Source organism: Hypanus sabinus, chromosome 13 (assembly GCF_030144855.1).
Source record: "Hypanus sabinus isolate sHypSab1 chromosome 13, sHypSab1.hap1, whole genome shotgun sequence".
NCBI lineage: Eukaryota > Metazoa > Chordata > Chondrichthyes > Myliobatiformes > Dasyatidae > Hypanus > Hypanus sabinus.
In genome coordinates this window covers 43,934,095-43,958,794 of record NC_082718.1, presented here as the reverse complement: position 1 = coordinate 43,958,794, position 24,700 = coordinate 43,934,095, and the positions used below count along the sequence as shown (strand labels likewise).

The window sequence follows — 24,700 nt, the reverse complement described above, 5'->3', positions numbered from 1 at the left end:
CCATTGAGCACATCTACATGGAGCATTGTCACAGGAAAGCAGCATCCATCATCAGGGACCCCCACCACCCAGGTCATGCTCTCTTCTCCCTGCTGCCATTTGGAAAAGGGTACAGGAGCCTCAGAATTCACACAACCAGTTCTGGAACAATTATTACCCCTCAACCAGAGGGGATAGATAATAGACAATAGACAGTAGGTGCAGGAGTAGGCCATTTGGCCCTTCTAGCCAGCACCACCATTCACTGCGATCATGGCTGATCATACACAATCAGTACCCCGTTCCAGCCCTCTCCCCATATCCCTTGACCCCGCTATCTATAAGAGCTCTATCTAACTCTCTCTCTTGAATGCATCCAGAGACTTGGCCTCCACTGCCTTCTGGGGCAGAGCATTCCACATATCCACCACTCTCTGGGTGAAAAAGTTTTTCTGCATCTCTGTTCTAAATGGCCTACCCCTCATTCTTAAACTGTGGCCTCTAGTTCTGGACTCACCCATCAGCGGGAACATGCTTCCTGCCTCTAGCATGTCCAATCCCTTAATAATCTTATATGTTTCAATCAGATCCCCTCTCATCCTTCTAAATTCCAGTGTATACAAGCCCAGTCGCTCCAATCTTTCAACATATGACAGTCCCGCCATTCCGGGAATTAACCTTGTGAACCTACGCTGCACTCCCTCAATAGCAAGAATGTCCTTCCTCAAATTTGGAGACCAAAACTGCACACAATACTCCAGGTGGGGTCTCACCAGGACCCTGTACAACTGCAGAAGGACCTCTTTATTCCTATACTCAATTCCTCTTGTTATAAAAGCCAGCATGCCATTAGCTTTCTTCACTGCCTGCTGTACCTGCATGCTTGCTTTCATTGACTGATGTACAAGAACACTTAGATCTCGTTGTACTTCCCCTTTTCCTAACTTGACTCCATTTAGATAGTAATCTGCCTTCCTGTTCTTGCCACCAAAGTGGATAACCTCACATTTATCCACATTAAACTGCATCTGCCATATATTCGCCCACTCACCCAACCTGTCCAAGTCACGCTGCATTCTCATAACATCCTCCTGACATTTCACACTGCCACACAGCTTTGTGGCATCAGCAAATTTGCTAATGTTACTTTTAATCCCTTCATCTAAATTTTAATGTATATTGTAAACAGCTGCGGTCCCAGCACCGAACCTTGCGGTACCCCACTGTTCACAGCCTACCATTCCAAAAGGGACCCGTTAATCGCTACTCTTTGTTTCCTGTCAGCCAGCCAATTTTCAATCCATGTCAGTACTCTGCCCCCAATACCATGTGCCCTAATTTTGCCCACTAATCTCTTATGTGGGACTTTATCAAAAGCTTTCTGAAAGTCCAGGTACACTACATCCACTGGCGCTCCCTTGTCCATTTTCATAGTTACATCCTCAAAAAACTCCAGAAGATTAGTCAAGCATGATTTTCCCTTCATAAATCCATGCTGACTCGGACTGATCCTTCTACTGCTATCCAAATGTGTTGTAATTTCCTCTTTTATAATTGACTCCAGCATCTTTCCCACCACTGACGTCAGGCTAACTGGTCTATAATTCCCTGTTTACTCTCTCCCGCCTTTCTTGAAAAGTGGGACAACATTAGCCACCCTCCAATCAGCAGGAACTGTTCCTGAATCTATAGAACATTGGAAAATGATTACCAATGTGTCCACGATTTCTAGAGCCACCTCTTTAAGTACCCTGGGATGCAGACCATCGGGTCCCGGGGACTTAACAGCCTTCAGACTCAACAGTCTATCCAACACCGTTTCTTGCCTAATAAAAATTTCCTTCAGTTCATCCTTTACCCTAGTTCCTTTGGTCACTATTACATCTGGAAGATTGTTTGTGTCTTCCCTAGTGAAGACAGATCCAAAGTACCTGTTCAACTCGTCTGCCATTTCCTTGTTCCTCATAATAAATTCACCCGTTTCTGTTTTCAATGGCCCAATTTTGGTCTTAACTACTTTTTTGCTATTCACATACCTAAAGAAGCTTTTACTATCCTCCTTTATATTCTTGGCTAGTTTACCTTCACACCTCATTTTTTCTTGGCGTATTGCCTTTTTTGTTATCTTCTGTTGCTCTTTAAAAGCTTCCCAGTCCTCCGGTTTCCCGCTCAACTTTGCTATGTTATACTTCTTCTCTTTTATTTTTATACTGCCCTTTACTTCCCTCATCAGCCACGGCTGCCCCTTACTCTCCTTAGGATCTTTCTTCTTCTTTGGAATGAACCGATCCTGCACCTTCTGCATTATTCCCAGAAATACCTGCCATTGTTGTTCCACTGTCTTCCCTGCTAGGGTATTGTTCCATTGAACTTTGGCCAGCTCCTCCCTCATAGCTCCATAGTTCCCTTTGTTCAACTGCAATACTGTTGATGACTTCACTCGTCCAGTCACTGAACTGTTCCCACAACCTCTGGACTCACTTGCAAAGATTCTTCATCGCGTTTTCTTGCTATTTATTGTTTATTTATTTATTCTGATTATTTTTCTCCTTTTGTATTTGCATGGATTGTTGTCTTTTGCACACTGGTTGTTTGTCTGTCATGTTGGGAGTAGACTTTCACTGACTCTAATGCATTTCTTTTATTTACTGTGAATGCCCACAAGAAAATGAATCTTAGGGATGTATATGATAATGTATATGTACTTTGATAATAAAATTACTTTGAACTTTTAACTTTGAATCTAACACAAACCTTATTCACCAGCACGCATACGCCATATTAAAAACTGCTGTACAGGTTTTGATAGTGCCAGCTCAATGCAGTGTGGGAAAGGAGTGATCCTTTGCTTACTTCATTTTATTGGTTAAATTGCTAGGAAAACGTCCATGTGTATACGCAGTTGTCATTGGTCCGAATCCCAGGGAACTCATCAGAAAGCAATTCCCCGAAGAGTGAGCAAGAGAGTGAGGCTACATAGAGGATTAATGAGTTAAAGGGGATCTGATCAGTGGACACAATCCAACAACATGTCACTGAGTAACCTTGAGAGGACTCAACCACAAAATGGTCACGCTTTCTTGTTAAATGCTTTATACAAAGAGTTGGATTAAACAGGGGGTGATGAGCAAACTTGATAAATAAGCCTGGAGCTAGAAAGAGAATTTGAATGTTTAGGACATCAAAGTTGTTAGCACAATGGCAAATCCACTGCATAGGTATTTTCACCATATATAAAACAAGGTGCACATAACATATGTGATAAGGGTTGGAAGAATAATTATTACTTAGATTTTTAATGTATCAGGTCATAATATGAGAGAGCCTAAAGGTATCTTATTGAAAGAACCACCGATTGTAGATAGAAACTATTCACAAGTTTTGATGCTGCAGATGCTCCTCCTAATTGCACCATAATTCTGTAGGATCTAGTGTGTTTTCAGAAGAATAGTGGCAATCCATTCCCACTTACTGTAGTGAATTAGGTTGCATCTGAGGAAGTTCTAGCATCAGAATTTCACCTAATGAGAACTCAAGGCTGACCAACCAGAGTCTGCTTTGGGAATGAAGAGAGACAAGGTCATCTTGTTGGCTCTGTGTGATAGACCATACATTGCATAGAGCATAAAGAAAGTAACCTTCATTCTGCTTTTGTACCTTGTATAAACAAGTTCAGTTCCACTCTTGGTACTGACTCTTGTTTGCAACAAAAATCTGTCCCTGAACTCTTCAGGACTGGATCATTATCAGCCAGAGGCAATTTAAAACTGTGTTGATAGTTTGCTATTTATAATCTCTGAATGTCCAATTGTTAAGTTCTTTTTTAGGGTTAGGAGATATAGCAAATAACTTCAGCAACTAACTTCAGCCAACAACATCCAGATTTGAATATGGACTGTAGATTAAATTTTAAATGCAGTGCTGGACAATGGGCTCCTAGAGCTATGAAAACAGCAATAAATTGAAAGACCAGACAATGTAGATTAACATTGTCTGGAGTGTGGGTGAAAAGAAGGAGGTGCAGAAACTATATGTAGTTCAAAGGAAGCATTGTAGATACATTATAAATATAGAATTGTCCTTTGATCTTTAGCATATAACATGTCATGTAATGTATGATCGAGCAGGCCTCTTCCTTTGAAAGGGTTGCATATGATACCTGTTGTGTCTCGTTTGTCAAATAAAGAGATTATTTCATATCTACCCACTGCATCCCTCTGGTGAGTTTGTTCACATTACAATGCCAATATAGTCACAACTGATGAGAGTTGGTATATTTTTAGATGAAATGTTAAACTAAGGGGTGTCTTCTTTTGCAGATGTACAAATGGGATCTGCTATTCCATTATGCTTTTTCGCTAAAGCAAAATTTTAGTGCAGTTATTATATAATTATTGGATCACCAAATGTGGAAAAATACTCTGCTTCATGGTTCTCATTTTGCTTGTCACAATAGTAATTTGTTACCATTTCTGTTTCAGAATGTAACTGCAATGGACATTCGGACAGATGTCATTTTGACACGGCTGTGTATTTGGCCAGTGGACAGGTCAGTGGTGGGGTCTGTGAGGAATGTCAGCACAATACAATGGGTAATAACTGTGACCAGTGCAGGCCCTTCTTCTACCAAGACTCTGGGAGATCAATTTCTGACCCATATGCATGTGTCCGTAAGTTTGCTTTAACTTTACCTTATTTGAAATTAACTTTCATTTGTAAGATGCTATGTTAAAAGTGGCTTATTAAGCAAAGTAATTACAGTTTATGTGTGTGAAGGTTAAGTAGAGCTCCTGTAAATCTGATACCAATGTATAAGAGTTTTGGCTCCCTTATGCACCAAATCAGAATTAGGTTTTTTATCACTAATATACTGCATGGTGTGAAATTTGTTGTTTTGAGACAGCTGTACAGTGCAATACGTTTTTTAAAAACTATAAGTTATAATACAACTTATGGAGACTAGCCTCCCCAGAATTCAGGACATCTTCAAGGAGTGATGCTTCAAAAAGGCAGCGTCCATCATTAAGGACCCCCATCACCCAGGACATGCCCCCTTCTCATTGATACCATCAGGGAGGAGGTACAGGAACTTGAAGGCACACATTCAACAACTCAGGAACAACTTTTTCCCCTCTACCATCAGATTTCTGAATGGACATTGAATCCATTGAATCCACTTCCTCACTAGTTCTTTTTTTCTTTTTGCACTACTTATTTAATTTAACTTCTTAAATATATGTATTACGTATATATACACTTCTGTCTGTGATTTATAGTTTGTATTACTGTGTATCTGCATTACAACAAGTTTCACAACATTTGCCAGTGATATTGATTCTGATTCTCGTTCTAATAAGAAATATATACTGTAATGTGCAAAAGTCTTAGGCACCCGAGGTTTTTTATATGGTCTCAGATGGTGTGGCTTCCACAGAGCCCTGATCACAACATCGTCAAGGCTGTCGGGGTTACCTGGAGAGACAGAAGTAAGCAAGACAGCCAAATTCTGCAAAGAACTGCGGCAAGTTCTCCAAGATGCTTGGACAACCTACCAGCTGATCTTAGAAAACCGAAAGTCAGTGTACCTCAGAGAATTGATGCAGTTTTAAAGGCAAAGGGTGGTCACACAAATATTGATTTGATTCAGTTTTTTTTACTCTTTACAGCTCACTATAGTGCATTTTTCATATTTAAACAAAGCATCTTTGCTTTACAGTATTTCTTGACATTTGCTTAAGACCTTTGCACAGTACTATATATCCATTCCAAAATGTTATCTGGCGCATGTGTGAACATCTGTGCTCCAAGTCAATCTGGACACTGTTTTACTTGGAGTGCCTGCATACACAAACTAACAGCTGCAGGCGTATGCAGAGCCAGCAGATTTCTTAGTGAACCAATGCATAACGTCGATGTGATTCCAGTTACTATCAGTCTGGAGCAAACCAGCACTCTCTTTTAAATTTGCACGGCTAAGTATGCCATTATTCCCAACAAAGAGTTTCCCCTCCCTTGGCAGATTCAATTTAGTATTTAGTAACTCTCTTATCAGCAAGGTCAGTACCATAATAGGATATGAAGGGTGTTAAGGGTTATTTCTTTCCCACAAATGGAAGGATAGTTACAGAAAATCTTTCCTACCAATTGCAATAAGTGTACACAACAGTTCATCTCTGTGCGAAAGGAGAACACACATCATAGTACAATAGTTTCTGTTCTATTATTTCACACATTATAATTGTACATTGGTAAATTATTATTGCGTATATTATTATTCTGTACTTTATTAGTTAACATCATTATAGTTATTACTACTTCTAAGTGTGTTTTTAAATGTTGCTGCTGTAATAAAATAATTTCCCACTTGGAATTAATATACTTATTGTTATTATTATTATTATTATTAGAATAGATGTAACTTGCGTCATCAGGCAACTTCAGAGTTAAGAATAACTTAAAATATTCATTTAAAAAGCTATAACTCAGCTTTTACTACATCCTACTTGAGTAATTTTCTTCAGCCCATCCTGAGACAAGGTATAATCATTAACTTGCCTCTTTGTTAGTGATAGGTTGAATCAAAATGATTTGATCCCATCAAATCCTGCATATCCAAAATTGAGCTTGCTCATATAAATACCTTTAAAAAACTCATTTTCATTTGTTAAATGTATATATAGTTCATTTTCTTCCAACTAGAAATCTTCAGGAAATACTGAACCTTACGTCCTAGGCATAAATATATCATGAATCCTGAAGAAGAAATGCTACAGATTGGCTTAGTTGTATTTACTACAACAGAGATTAAAAAAAAACTGCTATTCATTTCTCACTTGACACAGCTAAATTCTATTAATCTTTCGAGCAGTTATGGAATGCAGTGGCGAATTAAGATAGTTTTGGAGTCCTGCTCAGTTCCCTCACCCCGTTGTTGTATGATTTGTCTGTGGGTTTTGTGGGTTTGTCCACATTATGTCAGAGTTCCCCAAGAGCAGCACAGCTACTAAGAGCCAGAATCCCTCCTGAACCATAAATGTTGTATGAAAGTATATTAAATAAATGAACAAGGGAAAAGAAATGGAAGTGTTGTTTCTGAAACTTGACCATTTTGTAACACCATTCCATCCTCAGGATGCTGATTATTACGTTTAGAGGTAAACTTTAAAATAGCACTTCAGAATTAAAATTAGGCAAACTTGTATGCAGTTAATTGTACTGTACACACCACACATTTCCTTTCTGTCTAGCCTCAATATCCTCTTATCTTCACTCCATCTGGATATACTCTAAGTTCTTCGACACACATTGATTCTCACAAGAGTAAAACATACGAAGGAAGCTGGAACAAGTCTGGGTGATTCAAAGAATCCTGTGACTTATTGTACCTACAATAGCTCTTTAAAAAATGCACTTTGATATTGCAGTTAGTGGCAGTGAGAAAACTGTGGCTAACACTATTGTACTCAGAGTAACACAATGACAGACCTATACACAATACCTTATCCCAATATTACATGGTTAAAGACCTGTACATCAGTGTTAAACACGTATCTACCAGTACCCTAACTGTGTTATGGAATAGATGTTGTGTCCTTGTGGCTAGAGATAGATCCTGTCTTAGGTTCTTAAGATCTGATCTGTCCAACATGATGTCTGGGTCTTTGATCCCTAAGCCTTGGCTCAGTATGGTGGTCTGGGTGCCTGATGCTAGAACCAGGCTGATCCCTGGGTCCAGGCCTGCCACAGATTTGACCCAAGGACCAAACACACAGCGGGGTCTTGAATCCTACATTATGAATCCTTCCACAGAACTCCCAAAGTGATTTGCAATGGCATCACTGGTTGCTCCATTTCAGGACTTTTGTCCGGCTGGTCTGAGAATTCCTGCCCACCATTTGCTTTTCCCTGCTGCCCAACAGCCTTTGTTTTCCTGGAAAATAGTTTTAGAGCATGGAAACAGGCCCTTTGGCCCATCTATTCTGTACCAAACCATTTAAACTGCCTACTCCCATCACCCTGCACTGAGACCACAGCCCTCCATACCCCTACCATCCGTGTACCTATCCAAACCTCTCTTAAACATTGAAATTGAGGAGGCATGCACCACTTGCGCTGGCAGCTCACCTACACAAGTGACCATTTTTCGCAGTAGTCAACCGACTTACCAACCGGCTCATCACCTTTGTCATGTGGGAAGAAGCCAAAGCACCCTGGAGCAAGTTGGGCAGTCACAGGGAGAACCTACAAGCTCCATATAGACAGCAGCAGGGTGTGGATCAAAGCAAGATCTCAGAAACTGAGAGGAAGCAGAGCACATCGCTGTGCCACAGGGCTGGCACAAATTCCCTCATCCCCAAATCACAAAAATCAAAAACCTACAGGATTGCAGCAGGTCGAACAGGATCTGGAGACAACGGGATGGTTGATGTTTTAGGCCAAGGCCCTGCAGCAGGACTGGATGCCTGATCCAGTCATCGGTCTGGGAACGTGGTTCTGTGCCGTTGAGCATGGCCCTGGCTGTAAGGCCACAGTGGCACCTCTGACGTTGTTCCAGAGAGAGCTGGTAAGCCAGGGCCCAAGGGCATTAGAGTTTCCCTGACCGCTGACCTAAGCAAGTCTCATCAATCTTGTACAATAACCGGAGGGGCACAGCAGTGTGCAGGTTAGCTGTAAGAGTGGGGTTCAATTCCAGCCGCTGTCTGTAAGGAGCTTGTACATTCTCCACTTGACCACGTGGGTTTCTTCCAGGTGCTCTGGTTTCCTCCCACAGTCCAAAGACATACAGTCAGGGTCAATGAGTTGTTGGTATGCCGGGAGTGTGGCAGCATTTGTGGGCTGCCCAGCACAATCCTCACTGATTTGATTTGGCGCCAGCAACGCATCTAACTGTATGTTTCAATGTACGTGTGACAAATGAAGCTCATCTTTATCTCTTAAAGTACGTCATTCTAGTGCATACCCTTTGATCCACAGCCTGTAACTGTGATCCCGAAGGCTCAGTGAACAACGGGATGTGTGAAAGTCACTCAGATCCATATCTTCATACCATTGCCGGCCACTGTATCTGTAAAAGAAACGTTGAAGGGAGAAGATGTGATCAGTGTCGGTCTGGGTACTTTGGCCTAAGTGCTGGTAATGCTGAAGGCTGTGAGGGTGAGTGTGGGCTAAACAACTATCTCGTCTTCTACACTGAATTTGTTAAATACTCTTAACATTTCTGGGTAATTTTTAACATGCTATGAAAGCCATGGCTCAGGTAACATTCACTCCTCTCCAAAAGGAAGTCATGGATTCAGGTCCCAGAATCAACGTGGGTGCATAATCTGGGCGAGCTTCAAGTAGGCAACGATCTGTTCGAACTTGCACAACAGTTCAAATAAGATTAGCTATTGAACTGATTGAATGTCAGAAGTGGCTGCAATGTAAACACACTGTTCATTGTAAAAGGCTTAGAAGTTTGACAGCACTACGACAATAGATGTTTGCTGAGCCTCCTTTGGCATGAGCTGAATGCTCACATTTTGTACTTGGCACAAGGGCGCCATCTGTTAATTCAATAAAGTCAGGTAAACAAGGACCCATGGTGAAACCAGTTAAACCCTTTGTACAAATAAGGAATTATGGCCCTGTAAACATAACACCCCTCAGCAACAATGCTTGTTGAAGAGAGACTCTCTCCCAAAAAGTTAATTTTCCAAAAAATGCTTTCCTGACATCCACTCAGCATGTGGGAGCAGCCTGCATCAAATCCTCAGATAATTGTCCTTCTTATCATCCTCCAGTCTGCCACCACCCTTCTTCCTTTCACTGTGACCCTTCCTTTGGCCACCCCTTTAAATTCCTATCCCCTTTTCAACTGCACCCCTCTCTCTGCCCCCTTTCATCAGTCACCCACTACTCCCTGATTTGTGATCATGAGGCCAGGGTTCTAATAGCAGGCCTACTGGGCCTATTCATACAGGCTCACTCCTGATGAAGGGTTTCGGCCTGAAACGTCATCACTACCTCCTCCCATAGATGCTATCTGGCCTGCTGAGTTCTGCCAGCGTTTTGTGTTTTTATTTATTTCCAGCATCTGCAGATTCACTCATGTAGGCTCAGGTATTTCTTGGCCAGGAGACACAAAATCTATACATAGAAGTGCTGACTTAAACCTGTTTATAGATTAAGCCAGCAATGGTGTGGGTGGGCAATTCATGGAATTTCTCCGTTGTTTTGTTTTAGATCCATAGATTCAAAGTAAATTTCAAAGTTCAAAGTCAATTTATTATCAGAGAACATATATATCAGCATATCCAACCGGGAAATTCATTTTCTTGCAGGCATACTTATTGAGGAATTAACTAGGATCAAATTATTTTAGAATCGGTATTATATAATGAGAAAGTTTAAATGATTTATCTTATTAATAAGAGGCCTTCAAGAAAAGGAATATTAATATGGTAGCATTTTATATCTAGACCAGAAGTGATTTGAACCAATCCAAGACCAGGGTCTGAATCCTAAATGAAACAAACTACGAAGGCATGTGGTGTGAGTTTCCTTCTTCCTCAGTACATCCTTGTGCTCTACCGGTTATGTATATCCTAGTCCATTTGGTCCTCCCATTCAGGATAGGAATGTCCATGGAGTCTCCGTCTCCCATTAGCTAGTTAAGTACTTAGCACAACTCACAAATAGATACATGGGACTGCAGAACTTTAATCCACTTGGTTGGTTGTGAGATTGCTCAACTTGGTATGCTGTAAGCACCTTTTAGAGGAATGCTGGTTTAATGGAATGGAAAAAGATAGCTTGATGCAGAATAAAGTATTCCCTTGAAATATATTGTTAGATGGAGCATGCAAAAGCGGAAGGACATGTTGTCATTCTTCAATGGGATATAGATGGGTTGAGTGATTGGCCAAAAAAACGGGCAAATGTAGTTCATGCACTTCGGGAAGTGGAATCAAAAGACAGACTGTTATATAAATTGAGAGAGACAACTATTGAGGGAGGGACGTGGGTTCTTGGAGTTTCAGTGCAAAAATCAGATGAGGTTCGCAGATACGTCAAACAAATATGTAGTGGTTACTTCTAAGCAAACCAAAACTAAGTAGAAAATGGTATGTTTGATCCTTTATTACAAAACCAGCAAAGACAAACAATCTTATAGCGATAAAAAACTAACAACACTATATTAGTGATCTAACAAACTTAGCGTTCAAATCAATGTAACTAAACACTCTAATTAGCAATATTAGAATTTGCATTTGATACATAATTGAGCCATCTAATAACATTCCAATTAACATCCCAATTAGTGTTTTTAAGCAGTCGAACTAAATTAGCAATCAATAAAAAAATATCATCCCATCGCTTATCCCCCTCAGCCAGACTAAACAATTAACAAAACAAGACTATGATAACTATACTCATTTGTTTCTTCCACGCCTCAACCCATGTGATAGATTACCATAATAAACACACCACAAAATACAATGCAGGCTGAAAATAGATATGTGACTCCTACAAACTAGATAAGAAGGTGAACACATGTTGGTCTTTATTGCAGAGGTATTGGAGTTTAGGAAAAGGAAGGTTTTGTTACTGTTGTAAAGGGCATGGATGAGGCCACACCTGGGATGCTGTATAGTTTTAGTCCCGTACCTTAAAAAAATTAAATATTAGCATTGAAGACAAGTTCAAATCAAGGTTCATGGGACTAATTCCCAGTGTCCATCAAAAGAGGCTGGGCAGTTTGAATCTGTTTTTTCTTAGAAGAAAGCAGGTGATCTTGTTCAAACATGTAATATCCCTAGGGACTTAACAGGGGTAGGAGTTGAGAAGTTTCCACTGTTGGGGAGAGTCAACCCCCTGAAACCCTCTGAACTGAATTTTTTCCAGCAACTGTTTAACTGATAGAAAGCTACTGCCAATTTCTGGGCCACTGCCTCTGATGTCATGACCTTCTGGAGGTGCTAACATGTTTTCAGTCTTCTTGAGGACTTATCGCCACCTCGTGGCCACATTGAGAATCCACAATTGTCATTTTGTATTGATTATCATTTACTTTGGGATAACACGTTATTGAGATCTCTGCAGTTTCATAGAAAGAAATTAAATAAAATATCTTGACTACTTGCACACAGACACACACACACTTCAGCCCAAAGTTAGGCCAGTTTCTTGCCAATTTGGAAACTAGAAATAGAGGTGGAAGACAGATTGCGTAATGGTTTACAGACCTCGCAGGAGAGAAGTTGATCACCAGGTGTCAGGCACTGGCTTGATGCAGCATGCAACACCAGTGGCACCATGGAAAGAGTGGTGAATCTGTGGAATTCTCTGCTCAATGAAGCAGTGGAGGCCACCTCAGTAAATATTAAGACAAGTCTGGATAGATTTTTGCATCGTAGGGGAATTAAGTGTTATGGGGAAAAGGCAGGTAGGAGGAGATGAGTCCACGGTAAGATCAGCCATGATATTATTGAATGGCGGAGAAGGCTTGATGGGCCAGATGGCCTACTCCTGCTCCTATTTCTTATGTTCTCATGTGGCTGTCCCCTTGTTGCCAAGACACATTCTGTACAGTCAGACCATTCCAAATCTCCTATCCCTGATAGAGGAGTGAAGGAAAGCATTTCTAATTCTGTCATTCCATCAGCTGTCTGCAGGGAATGTCCTCTTGTCCTGTGGGAGAAAGAAATGCTGGATCCTGTTGAACGGTTGAACTAGCAGCCAGTCATTTGGCCGAATCTATTCACTTATTTTATTGAATTACAACACAGAATAGGCCCTTCCGGTCATTCGAGCCACACCACCCAGCAATCCCCCAATTTAATCCTTACCTGATCACAGGACAATTTACAATGACCAGTTAACCAACCAACCAGCACATTTTTGGACTGTGGGAGGTAACTGGATCACCCAGAGGAAACTAACACAGTCACGGGGAGAGAGTACAAACTCCTTATGCCTCATCACCAGAATTCTCAAGAAAGCACCAAGGCCTGGAGGTGATGAGGAGGCTCCTTTTGTCAGATCCTTCAGTCACAGCTGGAATCTCAGTCCCACTAGGCACTCAAGTTAGGTTAGGACAGGAATAATATGCTCAAGTGCAAAAGGGGCTGGTGGATTTCTGGGGAAATGGGAGGCATTGGGTCTCTGAGTCTTCCCGTCATGGAGGGCAGTCAGCGTGCGCAGTGGTGCTTCCCCTGTACTCAGGGATCCTGGGGTGGAATGTGTTGCATTGGTGTGTCCCGTACAACAGATTCCTGAGCAGGTTCACTGACACCCCGTCCAGCCGTCCATCCTGCGGGCAGGAGGAGCCAGTGTATCACGCGTGCACGGAATGTGAGGGGTTGCAGCCGTTCTTTGAGGTGCACAGAGAGCTGCTGTTGAGTGCTCTTCAGTCCCGCACTCCTCATCTTTGGGCACCCAGATGGGGAGGGGCGGGGCAAGAGGAGGATCTCCTGGTGGGCTCTGTCCTGGGTCTGGCCAAGATGGCCATCCACGGGTCTCGGCGGCGGAAGGTGCAGGGCGCTGCCTGGGCCAGCTGCCTGTCCCTTTTCCCAGGATACGTCCATGCCCGGCTGCCCTTGGAGAGGAAGCACGCGGTCGTGGCGAGCACATTGGGGGATTTCTGTCAGTGGCGGTCCCCCCACAGTATAGACTGTTTTATAAATGGTAGTAACCATATTGTAATTCGAGTGTAGCTACTGTCTTGTAAATATTGACTATCTTGTGTCTATGTATTGTAAATAAACTTTTATAGTTTTGATTTTTAAAAAATACAGCGAGATATAGCTGCAATGGAAAATGTGCTTGCAATGCTGACACTCGCCACTAGGTGGCTATGGAACAGGTGAGACTGTCATCTGAAGCATTTTGAGGTCTGTGCTTACCACGAAAGTCAGAAATGGGAGTCAGGTATCATCCCAAGAAGGGACATAATGCAGAACTCTCTGTGTTCTGTGGGCTCTTCCCAGGGATAGACACTAAAACCGGCATCAACTGCTGCTGACAAAGCCATAGCTCATGGAAAGATTCAGTTTGCTCTGCCTAATACTTGGGTCTGATCCTTCTGTGTAATGCATTGTCTATAACCCAGCACTGTGCCCTGTCACATTTGATAGCTCAAGGGTTACATGTTGATTGGCTCTGGAGCCAATGCTGAAGGTTTGTGCAAACTCTGTAATGTGTCTGCTGACAAGGTCCACAGTTCAAGATACTCTCTCCAATGGACACCACAAAATCGGGTCCCGTGTAACAAATCTCTCCAACATCAGTACTGTACAGAAGTGTCAGGTACCTTTGATTTTTTGTATATGGTTTCAAATGGTACAGCCTCCATAGAGCCCTGATCTAACATCATAAAGGCTGTCTGGGATGACCTGGAGAAGCAAGACAGTCATGCAAAAGTCTGTGGCAAGTTCTCCAAGTTGCTTAGGACAACCTACCAGCCAACTTCCTTATAAAACTGAATTACAGAGTCCCTAAGAGAAATGATGCATTTTAAAGGCAAAGGGCGGTCACAATAAACATTGATTTGATTTAGTTTTTTTTATTGTTTACTGCTCTTGAAAGTATTTTTTTGATATTTAGAAACTATTCATTCCATCATTTGTGAAAGCATCTTCGCTTTACAGGTTTTTTTTACATGTTACTAAAACTTTTGCTCAGTTCTGTATTGTTGAAGAAAAGTTTGAGAACGAAAACTTGGTGACTGTTATGACATCATTTAACTATTGTAAACAAAAGTATCATCAACAATGGACCATAAGATAAAGGAGCAGAAGTAAGCCATTTGGCCCATCAAGTCTGCCCTGCCATTCATTCATGGGCTGATCCAATTCTTCCAGTCATCCCCACTCCCCTGCCTTCTCCCCATACCCTTTGATGCTCTGGCTAATCAAGAACATATCTATCTCTGCCTTAAATACACCCAATCCAGCACAACCAATCCCCTAGTGAGTTCAACAACAAGCTGTTCTAAAAAGCCATCCTTTAGATATTCTACAATTTCTCTCTCGAGGTTCAGTACTGGCCTGGTTTTCCCAATCCACTTTCCTGTTAAAATCCCCAACGATTACCATGACATTGCCCTTCTGATATGCTGCTGTTCAGAGGCCTGTATACAACTGCCATTAGGGTCCTTTTACACTTCCCATTTCTTAACTCAACCCACAGAGACTCGACACCTTCCAACCCTAAATCATCCCTTTCTAATGATTTCATATTATTTCTTTTACACAGGACCACACCAACTCCTCTGTCTGTTAACCTATCTTTCCAATACACCGTGTATCCTTGAATGTTCAGCTCCCAATGGCAGCCATCCTTTAGCCAAGTTTCAGAGATGGCCACGACATCATACTTGCCAATCTGTAGCTGAATTTCAAGATCATCCATTTTATTTCTTTTGCTGTGTGCATTCAAGCATAACACTTTCAGTCCAGTATTTGTTGCTTTCTGTTTTAACTGCACCATGCCTCTATTGCCCTGTAAATCATCCCACTAGCTGTGACTATACCTCATCTCCTGCCTGTCATTTCTATCATCTCTGTTGCACGCTATCTTTGATGAATTTCTGTTTTCCCCTTCCTCAGCCCTATCACTTGGGCTCCCATACCCCTGCCAAATTTGTTTAAACCCTCCCAAACAGCACTATTAAACCTGCCTGCACGGATATTGGACCACTTTGGGTTCAGATGTAACCCATCCTTTTTGTGCAGGTCGTACCTCCCCCAGAAGAGGCCCCAATGATCCAGGTGTCCAGCGTCCTAACCCCTACCCCAGTCCCTCAGCCATATAGTAACAGGCTCGATCATGCTATTCTCACACTCGTTAGCACATGGCACAGGCAGCAATCCTGAGATGACTACCCTGGAGGTCCTGCTTCTCAGCTTCCTGACCAATTTCTTTAGGAGCTCCTCCCTTTTTCTACATATGTCATTGGTACCAACGTTTACCAAGATTTCTGGCTGTTCACCCTCTCCCTTCAGAATACTCTGCATCTGATCTGAGACATCCTGTCCCCTGGCACCTGGGAGGCAACACACTGTGCCTAGAAATGGCACCAGCCTTGCTCCCGTCGCTTGTGAAACTTTTATAAATGTGCGGAAATGGAGCTGCTGGAAAGAGGCAGGTAAGCGAGGGTCACTTGAGGTGGGCGCACGGCAGCATAGCAGTTAGCAAGATGCTTTACCGCTTCAGCGACCGGAAGATCGGGATTCAATTCCTGCCGACGTCTGTGAAGAGGAGTACGTTCTTCCTGTGACCACGGTGGGTTTACCCCAGGTGCTCCGGATCACTGCACTTTCCAGAGGATGTACGTACAGGTTCAGGTTAGTAAGCTGTGGGCGCACTGTGTTGGCGCAGGAAAAATGGCGACATTTGCGGCCTGCACCCAGCTGATCTTCAAGCTCTGTTGGTCATTGACACAAATAACACATTTCACCGTATGTTTTGATGTTTCAAAACACATGTGACAAATAAAGCCAAACTTTAAAATCTTCACGTGATGGTCATATCAAGAATATTAACTGAGAACTAACTGTAGACTCAGTAAAAGCTATACTTTTTAGAATTTTGATGTAAATGGGCCATTAGAGATTAACAGGAAGGGGATTTTGAATGTGTTTTCAGATTGCCGGTGTGACACACGAGGCAGTGTATCATCAGAATCAGCCTGTGACCCAGTCACTGGAGAGTGCCACTGTCTACGAACTGTCACTGGAAGGAATTGTGAACAGTGCCTGGTATGTTAAAATGCAACCTTTAACTTTAACAAATGCTTCCAAACATTCATAGTTATAATGTGACTGAAACCTTCAGAATTTATTCTTATATCCTTTAGTGTATTGCAATATAACCCTTTATGTCACCAAGTGCCTCCAAACATTGATTGTTTTACTATAAAGAAAACCTTGCAAGCCAATCCGAACACCCAGTATGCAAATATGACAGCAGTTCAGGTCATTCACAAATCTGTGATGCAGAATAAAAATTCATTCTTATAGAACTTATATGAGAAAAAACAACTAAATAAAGATAGGATGTGAGAGAAGCAGGATCAGAATCAGGTTTAATATCATCGACATGTGTCATGAAATTTGTTGACTTTGTGGCAGCAGCACATTGCAAAATATAATAATAGAGGGAAAAAGACTGGGAATTACAGTAAGTATGTGTGTGTGTGCGTATACACTTAATAAATGGTTCAAAAAATAGAGATTTTAAAAAAGTATTAAGTCCTGATGAAGGGTCCCGGCACGAAACATCGACTGTTCACTCTTTTCCATAGATGCTGCCTGGCCTGCTGAGTTCCTCCAGCATTTTGTGTGTGTTGCTTGGATTTCTCATCTTTGTGAGGTAGTGTTCATGGGTTTCAATGTCCATTCAGAAATCTGATGGCAGAGGGGAAGAAGCCGTTCCTGAATTATTGAGTGTGTGCCCTCAGGCTTCTGTACCTCCTTCCTGACAATAACAATGAGAACCTGTGTGATGGGGGTCCTTAATGATGGATGCCACTTTTTTGAGGCATCGCTCTTTGAAGGTGTCCTGGATACGATGGAGACTAGTGCCCATGGTGGAGCTGACCAAGGTTACAACTCTCTGAAGCTTACTGCAATCCTTTGCCATAGTTCCCCACCCTTTCCCCTCTTACCAGACCAACCTGCTGCAGCAACACATTTTGTCAATTTTTGCAAAGAGTTCACATTACAGCAAAACCTGATACAGTTTTCTGGGAACACACCCTATCGGTAATCCAAGTGTGTACTGTTTCGGCACAGAGCAAAACTCGGCTGCAATTCTGCTACCAGTGTATAGGCAGAGACTAAAGGTCGCAGCACCGGTAGTGAGGACCTAGAAGGTATGGTCAAGGGATATGGAGGAGCACTTGCAGGACTGCTTTGTGTCGGTGGACTGGACAATATTCAGGGATTCATCTTTGAGTTGACACCAGCTTCATCAAAACCTGTGTGGGTGAGTGTGCGCCTACCAGAACATACCAGACCTACCCAAGTCAAAAGCCGCGGATGAACAAGGAGATTCATAGTCTGCTGAGGGCTAGATCTGTTGAATTCAAGACTGGTGATTCAGAGCTATATGAGAAGTCCAGGTGCATTCTATGGAAGGCTATCTTAAGAGGGAAAGAAACAATTCCAGTTGAGTTGAGAGATGGAACCAGATGCACATCAGCTCTGACAGGGTTTGCAGACCATTACTTCCTACAAAGCGAAACCTAACATCATAAATGGCTGTGATGCTTCACTCCCAGATGAGCTCAACATCTTTTGTGCTCGCTTTAAAAGGGAGAATGAAACAGCATCTATGCAGATCCCTGCAGCATCCAGTGACCCTGTGGTCTCTGTCTCGGAGGCTGACGTCAGAACGCCTTTCACACGGGTGGACGCTTGCAAGGCGTCAGGCCCTGATGGAGTACCTGGGTGGGGCTCTGAAAACCTGTGCCAGCCGACTGACAGGAGTGTTCAAAGACATATTCAGTCTCTCATTGCTGCAGTCAGAAATTCCCACCTTCTTCTAAAGGGCAACTATCATACCTGTGCCTAGGAAGAGCAGCTGTCTCAATGACTATCACCTTGAGGCACTCACACCTACTGTAATGAAGTGCTTTGAGAGGTTGGTCACGACTAGAACGAACTCCTGCCTAAGCAAGGAGCTGGGACCTGGACCCATTGCATTTTGCCTATCAGCACAATAGCTCAACAGCAGATGCAATCTCAATGGCTCTCCACCCATCGTTGGATCACCTGGACAACAGCAATACATGCGTCAGGGTGCTGTTTATTGATTACAGCTCCATGTTCAACAAAATCATACCCTCGGTCTAATTGAAAAGCTCCAAGGCTTGGGCCTCTGTACTGTCCTCTGCAGCCAAATTCACTGACTGGGAGATCATAGTCAGTGCAGTTTGGAAATAACACCTCCTCCTCGCTGACAAATAACATCGGCGCACCTCAAGGATGTGTGCTTAGCTCACTGCCCTGCACCCTCTAAACTCATGCCTGTGTGGCTCGGGATAGCTCAAACATCTATAAACTTGCCGGGGTGAACAGGGCTGGTGGTGTCACAGCAACAACCTTGCACTGAACATCAGTAAGACCAAGGAATTGGGAAATGGAAATCGAGGGAACAGAGATCAGTCCTCATCAAGGGATCAGAAGTGGAATGGGTGAGCAGTTCCAAATTTCTGGGTGTCAGCGTTTCTGAGGATCTATCCTGGGCCCAACATATTGAAGCAATTACAAAGCAGGCACAACGGCACTTTGCTTCTTCAGGAGTTTGAGGAGAACTGGCATTTCATCAAAGACACTCGCAAATCTCTACAATGTACTGTGGAGGGAATTCCAATTGGTTACATCACCATCTGGTATGGGGATCGGAAAAAGCTGCAAAAGGTTGTAATAGCCAGCTTCATCATGGGCACTGGCTGCAAGCATCCAGAACACTTGCCATAAGGTCTCCACCTGAAATATTGATTGTACTTTTATCCATAGATGCTGCCTGGTCTGCTGAGTTCTGCCAGCATTTTGTGTGTGTTGCTTGGATTTTCAGCATTTGCATGTTTTCTCTCATGTGTGCCTTCAAAAGATGATGTCTCAGAAAGGCGGCGACCATCTTTTCAGACCTTCATCGCTCAGCACATGCCCGCTTCTCAATGCTACAATCAAAGAGAATGTACAGGAGCCTGAAGATACACACTCAATGCTTCAGGAACAGCTTCTTCCCCTCTGCCATCAGATTTCTGAATGAACAGGGATCCCATGAACTCTGCCTCAGTATTTTCCCTCGCTCCTTGTACCACTTATTTATTTTATTTTTATATACAGCATACAAAATTTATTGTAATTTGTAGTTTTTATTACTATTCATTGCAAAGTACTGCCACAGGATAACAAATTTCACGACATATGCTGGTGATATTAACCTTGATCCTGATTCTGAAGATCACGAGAGCTGGATGAGATCATGCTCAAGTAGCAGAAAACAGTTGGTTATAAAGCAGCTTTTATGAATAACTGGAAACAGTTCAGCTCCTGATCTCATTGTCAGGGACTAAGTGCGAAAGGAAATTCCAGGGCTTGACAAGAAACCTTGGCTGAGTTCCCTGGTGTCAACTGTCTGCATGAAGGGGGTGAGTTGATGGGCAAGATCTTCAATTAGTTTCAGTGGCCTTAGGCAAGAGCGAGAAAAGAAAGAAGAGTAACAGCCCTTCTTTTGTATCTCTGCGCAGTAACAATGCTTGGTACACGAGCCGACATTAGGCGCTAGATGAGAGTAGCATTAGGCTCAGCCGTTAGACCCCAGAGTCACATAACCTTTCATTTCATACAACCTTGGTTCACAATAAAGGATGGCCAAGATATCAAGCTTACATTAGGCCATTGTATCATACTATCTTGTGAATTTTTATTCAAAACTGCTGATGGTGTTCCTGTGTTTTGTTATAGCCGACCTACTGGGGACTTGGTAATAGTGTCTATGGTTGTTCCCCCTGTGACTGTGACATTGGAGGGGCCCATGACAACATGTAAGTCTAATTCTCAGCAATGCTCCTGGTCAAGCCAGTTCAAATATAGTTTCATCAGAGTCTAAGCTAGTGAACTGATTAGAAGTACCCAGTACGTGAAAGGAAAATCACATCTAGTTGCTTGATGGTGTAGCAGAGAGGAGTGATGAGAGAAATGCAGTTACGTGGTTCATAGAGACATCCAAAAGACATTTGATAAGGTGCCAGATAACAGGCATGTCATCTAGATGGAACCCCATGAAATCAAATGGGGCACAGCTGCATGTATGGAACATTGGCAAGGTTACAGGAAAGGGTGAGTTGGAGTTACAGGAATGAAAGTGGACAAAATAGACCCCTGGTGGTCAGGATCACTGTGCAGTAATGTCTTGGACTTGGGTCTACAGGCAATATTTTCCATACAAGCTGATGACACAAAACTTGGAAGCATAAAGAGCTGTGAGGAGGACAGTAATAGATTGCAAGGAAGTGTGGACAGGCTGCTAGAATGGGCGTTAGGGTTTGGGTAGCAGATGAAACCTAATGCAAAAAATATTTGATGTTACATTTGGATAGAAAGAATTTGAACAGGCAATATAAACTTGGGGACACAATTCTAAAAGGGAGACCTGGGGATATATGCACGGTTTCTTGGAAATCTATTTATTTATTGAGATACAGCACAGAGTAGGCCCATCGAGCCATGCCACCCAGCAACCCTTGATTTAGTCCAAGCCTAATCACAGGACAATTTACAATGACTAATTCACCTATCAATTGGCAGATCTTTAGACTGGAGGAGGAAAATGGAGGAGACCTACATGGTCATGGGGAAAGCATGCAAACTCTTTGCAGGCTGTAGATCTACCAAAGGACGTGTAAGGGCAAAAGGTAGCACCTGCTTAGCCCTCCCCGAATCAAGATCACATGAATCCATGGGAGCAGGTGATGGATGGCCATATGAGCAGCCAGGGCATATCACAAATCCTGGTTATGCGACTGACACTAGGCAATCTCTGAAGAATATTGGTAATAGATGGGGGGTCACTCGTCTTGTAAAGGCACTGCCCAGAAGAAGACAATGGCAAACCACTTCTGTAGAAAAATTTGTCAAAAACCATCATGGTCAAGACCACAATTGCCCATGACACAACACATAATGAATGAAGTTATGTTTATTTAACTCAAATCAATTCTTTTCAGAAATTTCAATTTACTTGTCTGCTGTGACTATAATGAAGATAACTGTACGGAATTTAATGTAGTAGACATTTAACAGAACAGTGAGAGCAGCTGAACGGTACAATGTATCGTGTTTTTTTTCAATGCAGTTAGTTGAAATGTACTGTCTGTATTTTGCAGTTGTTCCCCGCAGGATGGGCAGTGTCGATGTCTACCCAACATTATCAGCCGTCAATGTAACGAACCAGCGCCTGGTTACTTTTTCCCTCTGCTGGATTACTACTTGTATGAAGCTGAACTTGCGCGACACTTAGGCAGCGGTGCTTCTTCCACGGTTTGTACCTCTAAAACTTTTCTTTCAGCTGTTACTTTTCCGACAAGATACTTACCAAGCAATTGGAATGAAATGTAATGCTAAATCTGCAACAGCTTGAATCCTTCTACTGTCACTTTATCATAGAGGGGTCATGACATAACGCCAAACATTGAATGTTTGTTCTGACGCTGTCTAAGCAAGTTCCTGGCATTCCATTAAATAAATAAAACCATGCTGAGGGCAAACGGATCATCCCTGCAAGATATTTGCCTCAATCTGAAATGTCGGCCATCTCCCTGCCTCCTCAGACCCCCTGAATTCTTCTAAATTACAGCAAACACAGGTTCTTACATCTCTTGGAGATTTTGTCGGATTCGGAAATTAGAATTTTCCACTTAAAATTGCATCAGTTTTGTATTGTAAAAGTAAAGGAATTGATTTATTTCCATTTGTCTGAGCTGAAATTTAACTCAAAGGTCCCAGGCTTTACGTTAATTTCAGTAGATTACGGTTAATTGAGACACATCAGGACCAGTACATTTTGGCCCAATTAAGCAACTGCCCCAATCGCTGAAGTTCCGTGGAAATATTTTAAAAGGTATAAAAAAGACAAATCACTGGTCAAAAGATGTAACCAATGGTAACAAAGTATGTATTTAAATGAAATACAGAACAAATTAGGATACTATCAATACTACTACAGTACTATAAAACTATGCGTTAGTTCCTAATAGATATTGATGGAGGAATTAATTCAGTGCACACTATCATGTTCTTTTGATTGAATGTAAGTGAACAGACACCTGGATAATGGGCTGTCTTCATATGATGCTATTGACTTTAGTATCCTCAAAATCTTGATTTTCATTGTAACATTCAAGAAGATTGTCAATGCCTTCAAATTCTTCTTGAAGTAATGAAATTGTTTCATTTTCACCCCTGGCCATTTCTGGCATCTCCAGGCCTGAATGCTTGAAACCACTGTGAGCAAAACAATTCTAAATTTTCTTACGGCTTATTTTTTGCCAGCTATCAGTGACAAAAATCACTACTTTCTGAACACAAGCACATGCAACTGTTCCTTCTAAACATAGTGTAATGCTTAATGTTAGAAACTGTACAGCAATATTTTCTTCCCCAATTAAGTGGGAGAGTGTTCCAAAAAAACAAAGGAGATCCCAGCTATTTTTTAATTAGATTTTGGTCTAAGGGTTGTCCTAAATAAATGGCTGCCCTGATTAACTGGAATCCACTGTACTTGCATCTCAGGTAATTCTGCAAGATTATTATGTGGGCATTCTGTATTTCCAGGATTGGAATAAAACTACACTTGCACATGTTTACAATATGTGAACAGTAATATTGCAACTTAATAATTATATAACAGGGACTTAAATCATTATTTGTGTGAATAACAATCTTGAAAGGTAATATTAAGGTGCTAACTTCCCAGGATGGGGAGGACAAATTTTATGTACAGTCATCAGCTCAAATCTGGATGTGTCTTACCTCAAGCTACCTATGGCTACAAAACCTCTCATTGTGTGAATTCATCCACTGGTCAATGCTCTTTACTTCCCTAAACAATGCAATTATTTTCCCTTTTCCTTAGGTGAGGCCAACGTCTATGCCTTTGTGTGATCAGTATTATCGACAGCAAGGCTACAGCTTCCGGGTGGATCAAGGCAGACTAATACTTGAGAAGATTGCCAAACGTCATCTGCGTCGACAGAGGAAGAGGGTATGTTGAGTTTCGATAACTTCTGTAGTAACAGTGAACAAAGTCGCCAGAGAGATACTGAAGCTAATGAATATAGAAGGCTTTATATACAAGAATACAGGCATCATATTCAAGACACTCTTAGAAGAAGTGGCCAGCCTGACTCAATATTAATTGAAAATTTTATATGCTAAAGATCAAAGGTAATAGAAGGACAATTCTATAGTTACAATGCATCTACAATGCTTCCATTGAATTACATATAGTATTTAAATATCTTCTTCACACTCACACACAAACCAGACACCCAAAATGAATGTTAATCCCCACTGATTCTTGGCTGCATTCATGTATATGCAGGCATCTGAGGTCTAAGGTGAGTGTTTCTTTATTTGCGAATGAGCCCAACCTGCAGGTCCAGGAAACCCATCGTTTTGATCTGTGTTTTAAATTCAACCTGCAATTCACATTCAAATCTGAAGAATCACTGCTATTGCATCTAATATTCGCTAAATACCCAAACACCAGAATACACCCTAACAGCTTCCTTGCTGTAAAAAAATCATAATAGATGATAATAAAATAATGTAAATTCTCTCAGAGCTGTTTTTTTTAAATATAGAAATTAAATTGATTGACCAGTGTCCTGTTTCCTCATTAGCTGATTCAGACTGTCACAGCTTAAACAGGTTAAATAATGATAAAAACCATAGGATCAAAATTCAAGAATTTACCAAAATGGAAGTTGAACCAATGCATTAAATTCATTAGTGCATCTGTTATGAAGGCACTTTGGGATATTTTTTGGTGTGTTTTACATCGTGGTTTGAGTAAACCAGTGTTATCATCCATGTATGAGCCAGCTAAAGCTGGACCTAGCCTGTAACGCAATCATTTCTTGTGGACAATCTGGAGGTCACAGTCCCCTTTTGAAGCTGCAGTTCCCAAAATGCTGCCACCTTACTATTTCACCCATCACAGAATC

At 41.9% G+C, this 24,700-nt stretch overlaps 1 protein-coding gene and 1 long non-coding RNA gene across 2 annotated transcripts in view; one reads left to right on the top strand and one right to left on the bottom strand.

Annotated features, from left to right (window-relative positions):
- LOC132403815 (uncharacterized) overlaps positions 1-24,700 on the bottom strand; it is a 152,809-nt gene that overhangs the window by 5,798 nt on the left and 122,311 nt on the right. The window contains exon 4 of the long non-coding RNA XR_009515349.1: positions 8,939-9,043. This is a non-coding gene — a long non-coding RNA (uncharacterized LOC132403815). The remainder of the gene's footprint in view (positions 1-8,938; positions 9,044-24,700) is intronic.
- Positions 1-24,700, top strand: part of LOC132403813 (laminin subunit beta-4-like) — a 147,256-nt gene that overhangs the window by 46,295 nt on the left and 76,261 nt on the right. Inside the window, exons 9-14 of the mRNA XM_059987531.1 lie at positions 4,461-4,649; positions 8,953-9,132; positions 16,609-16,721; positions 20,439-20,518; positions 21,860-22,013; positions 23,608-23,736. Of these exons, the coding sequence (XP_059843514.1) occupies positions 4,461-4,649; positions 8,953-9,132; positions 16,609-16,721; positions 20,439-20,518; positions 21,860-22,013; positions 23,608-23,736 (845 nt within the window). The remainder of the gene's footprint in view (positions 1-4,460; positions 4,650-8,952; positions 9,133-16,608; positions 16,722-20,438; positions 20,519-21,859; positions 22,014-23,607; positions 23,737-24,700) is intronic.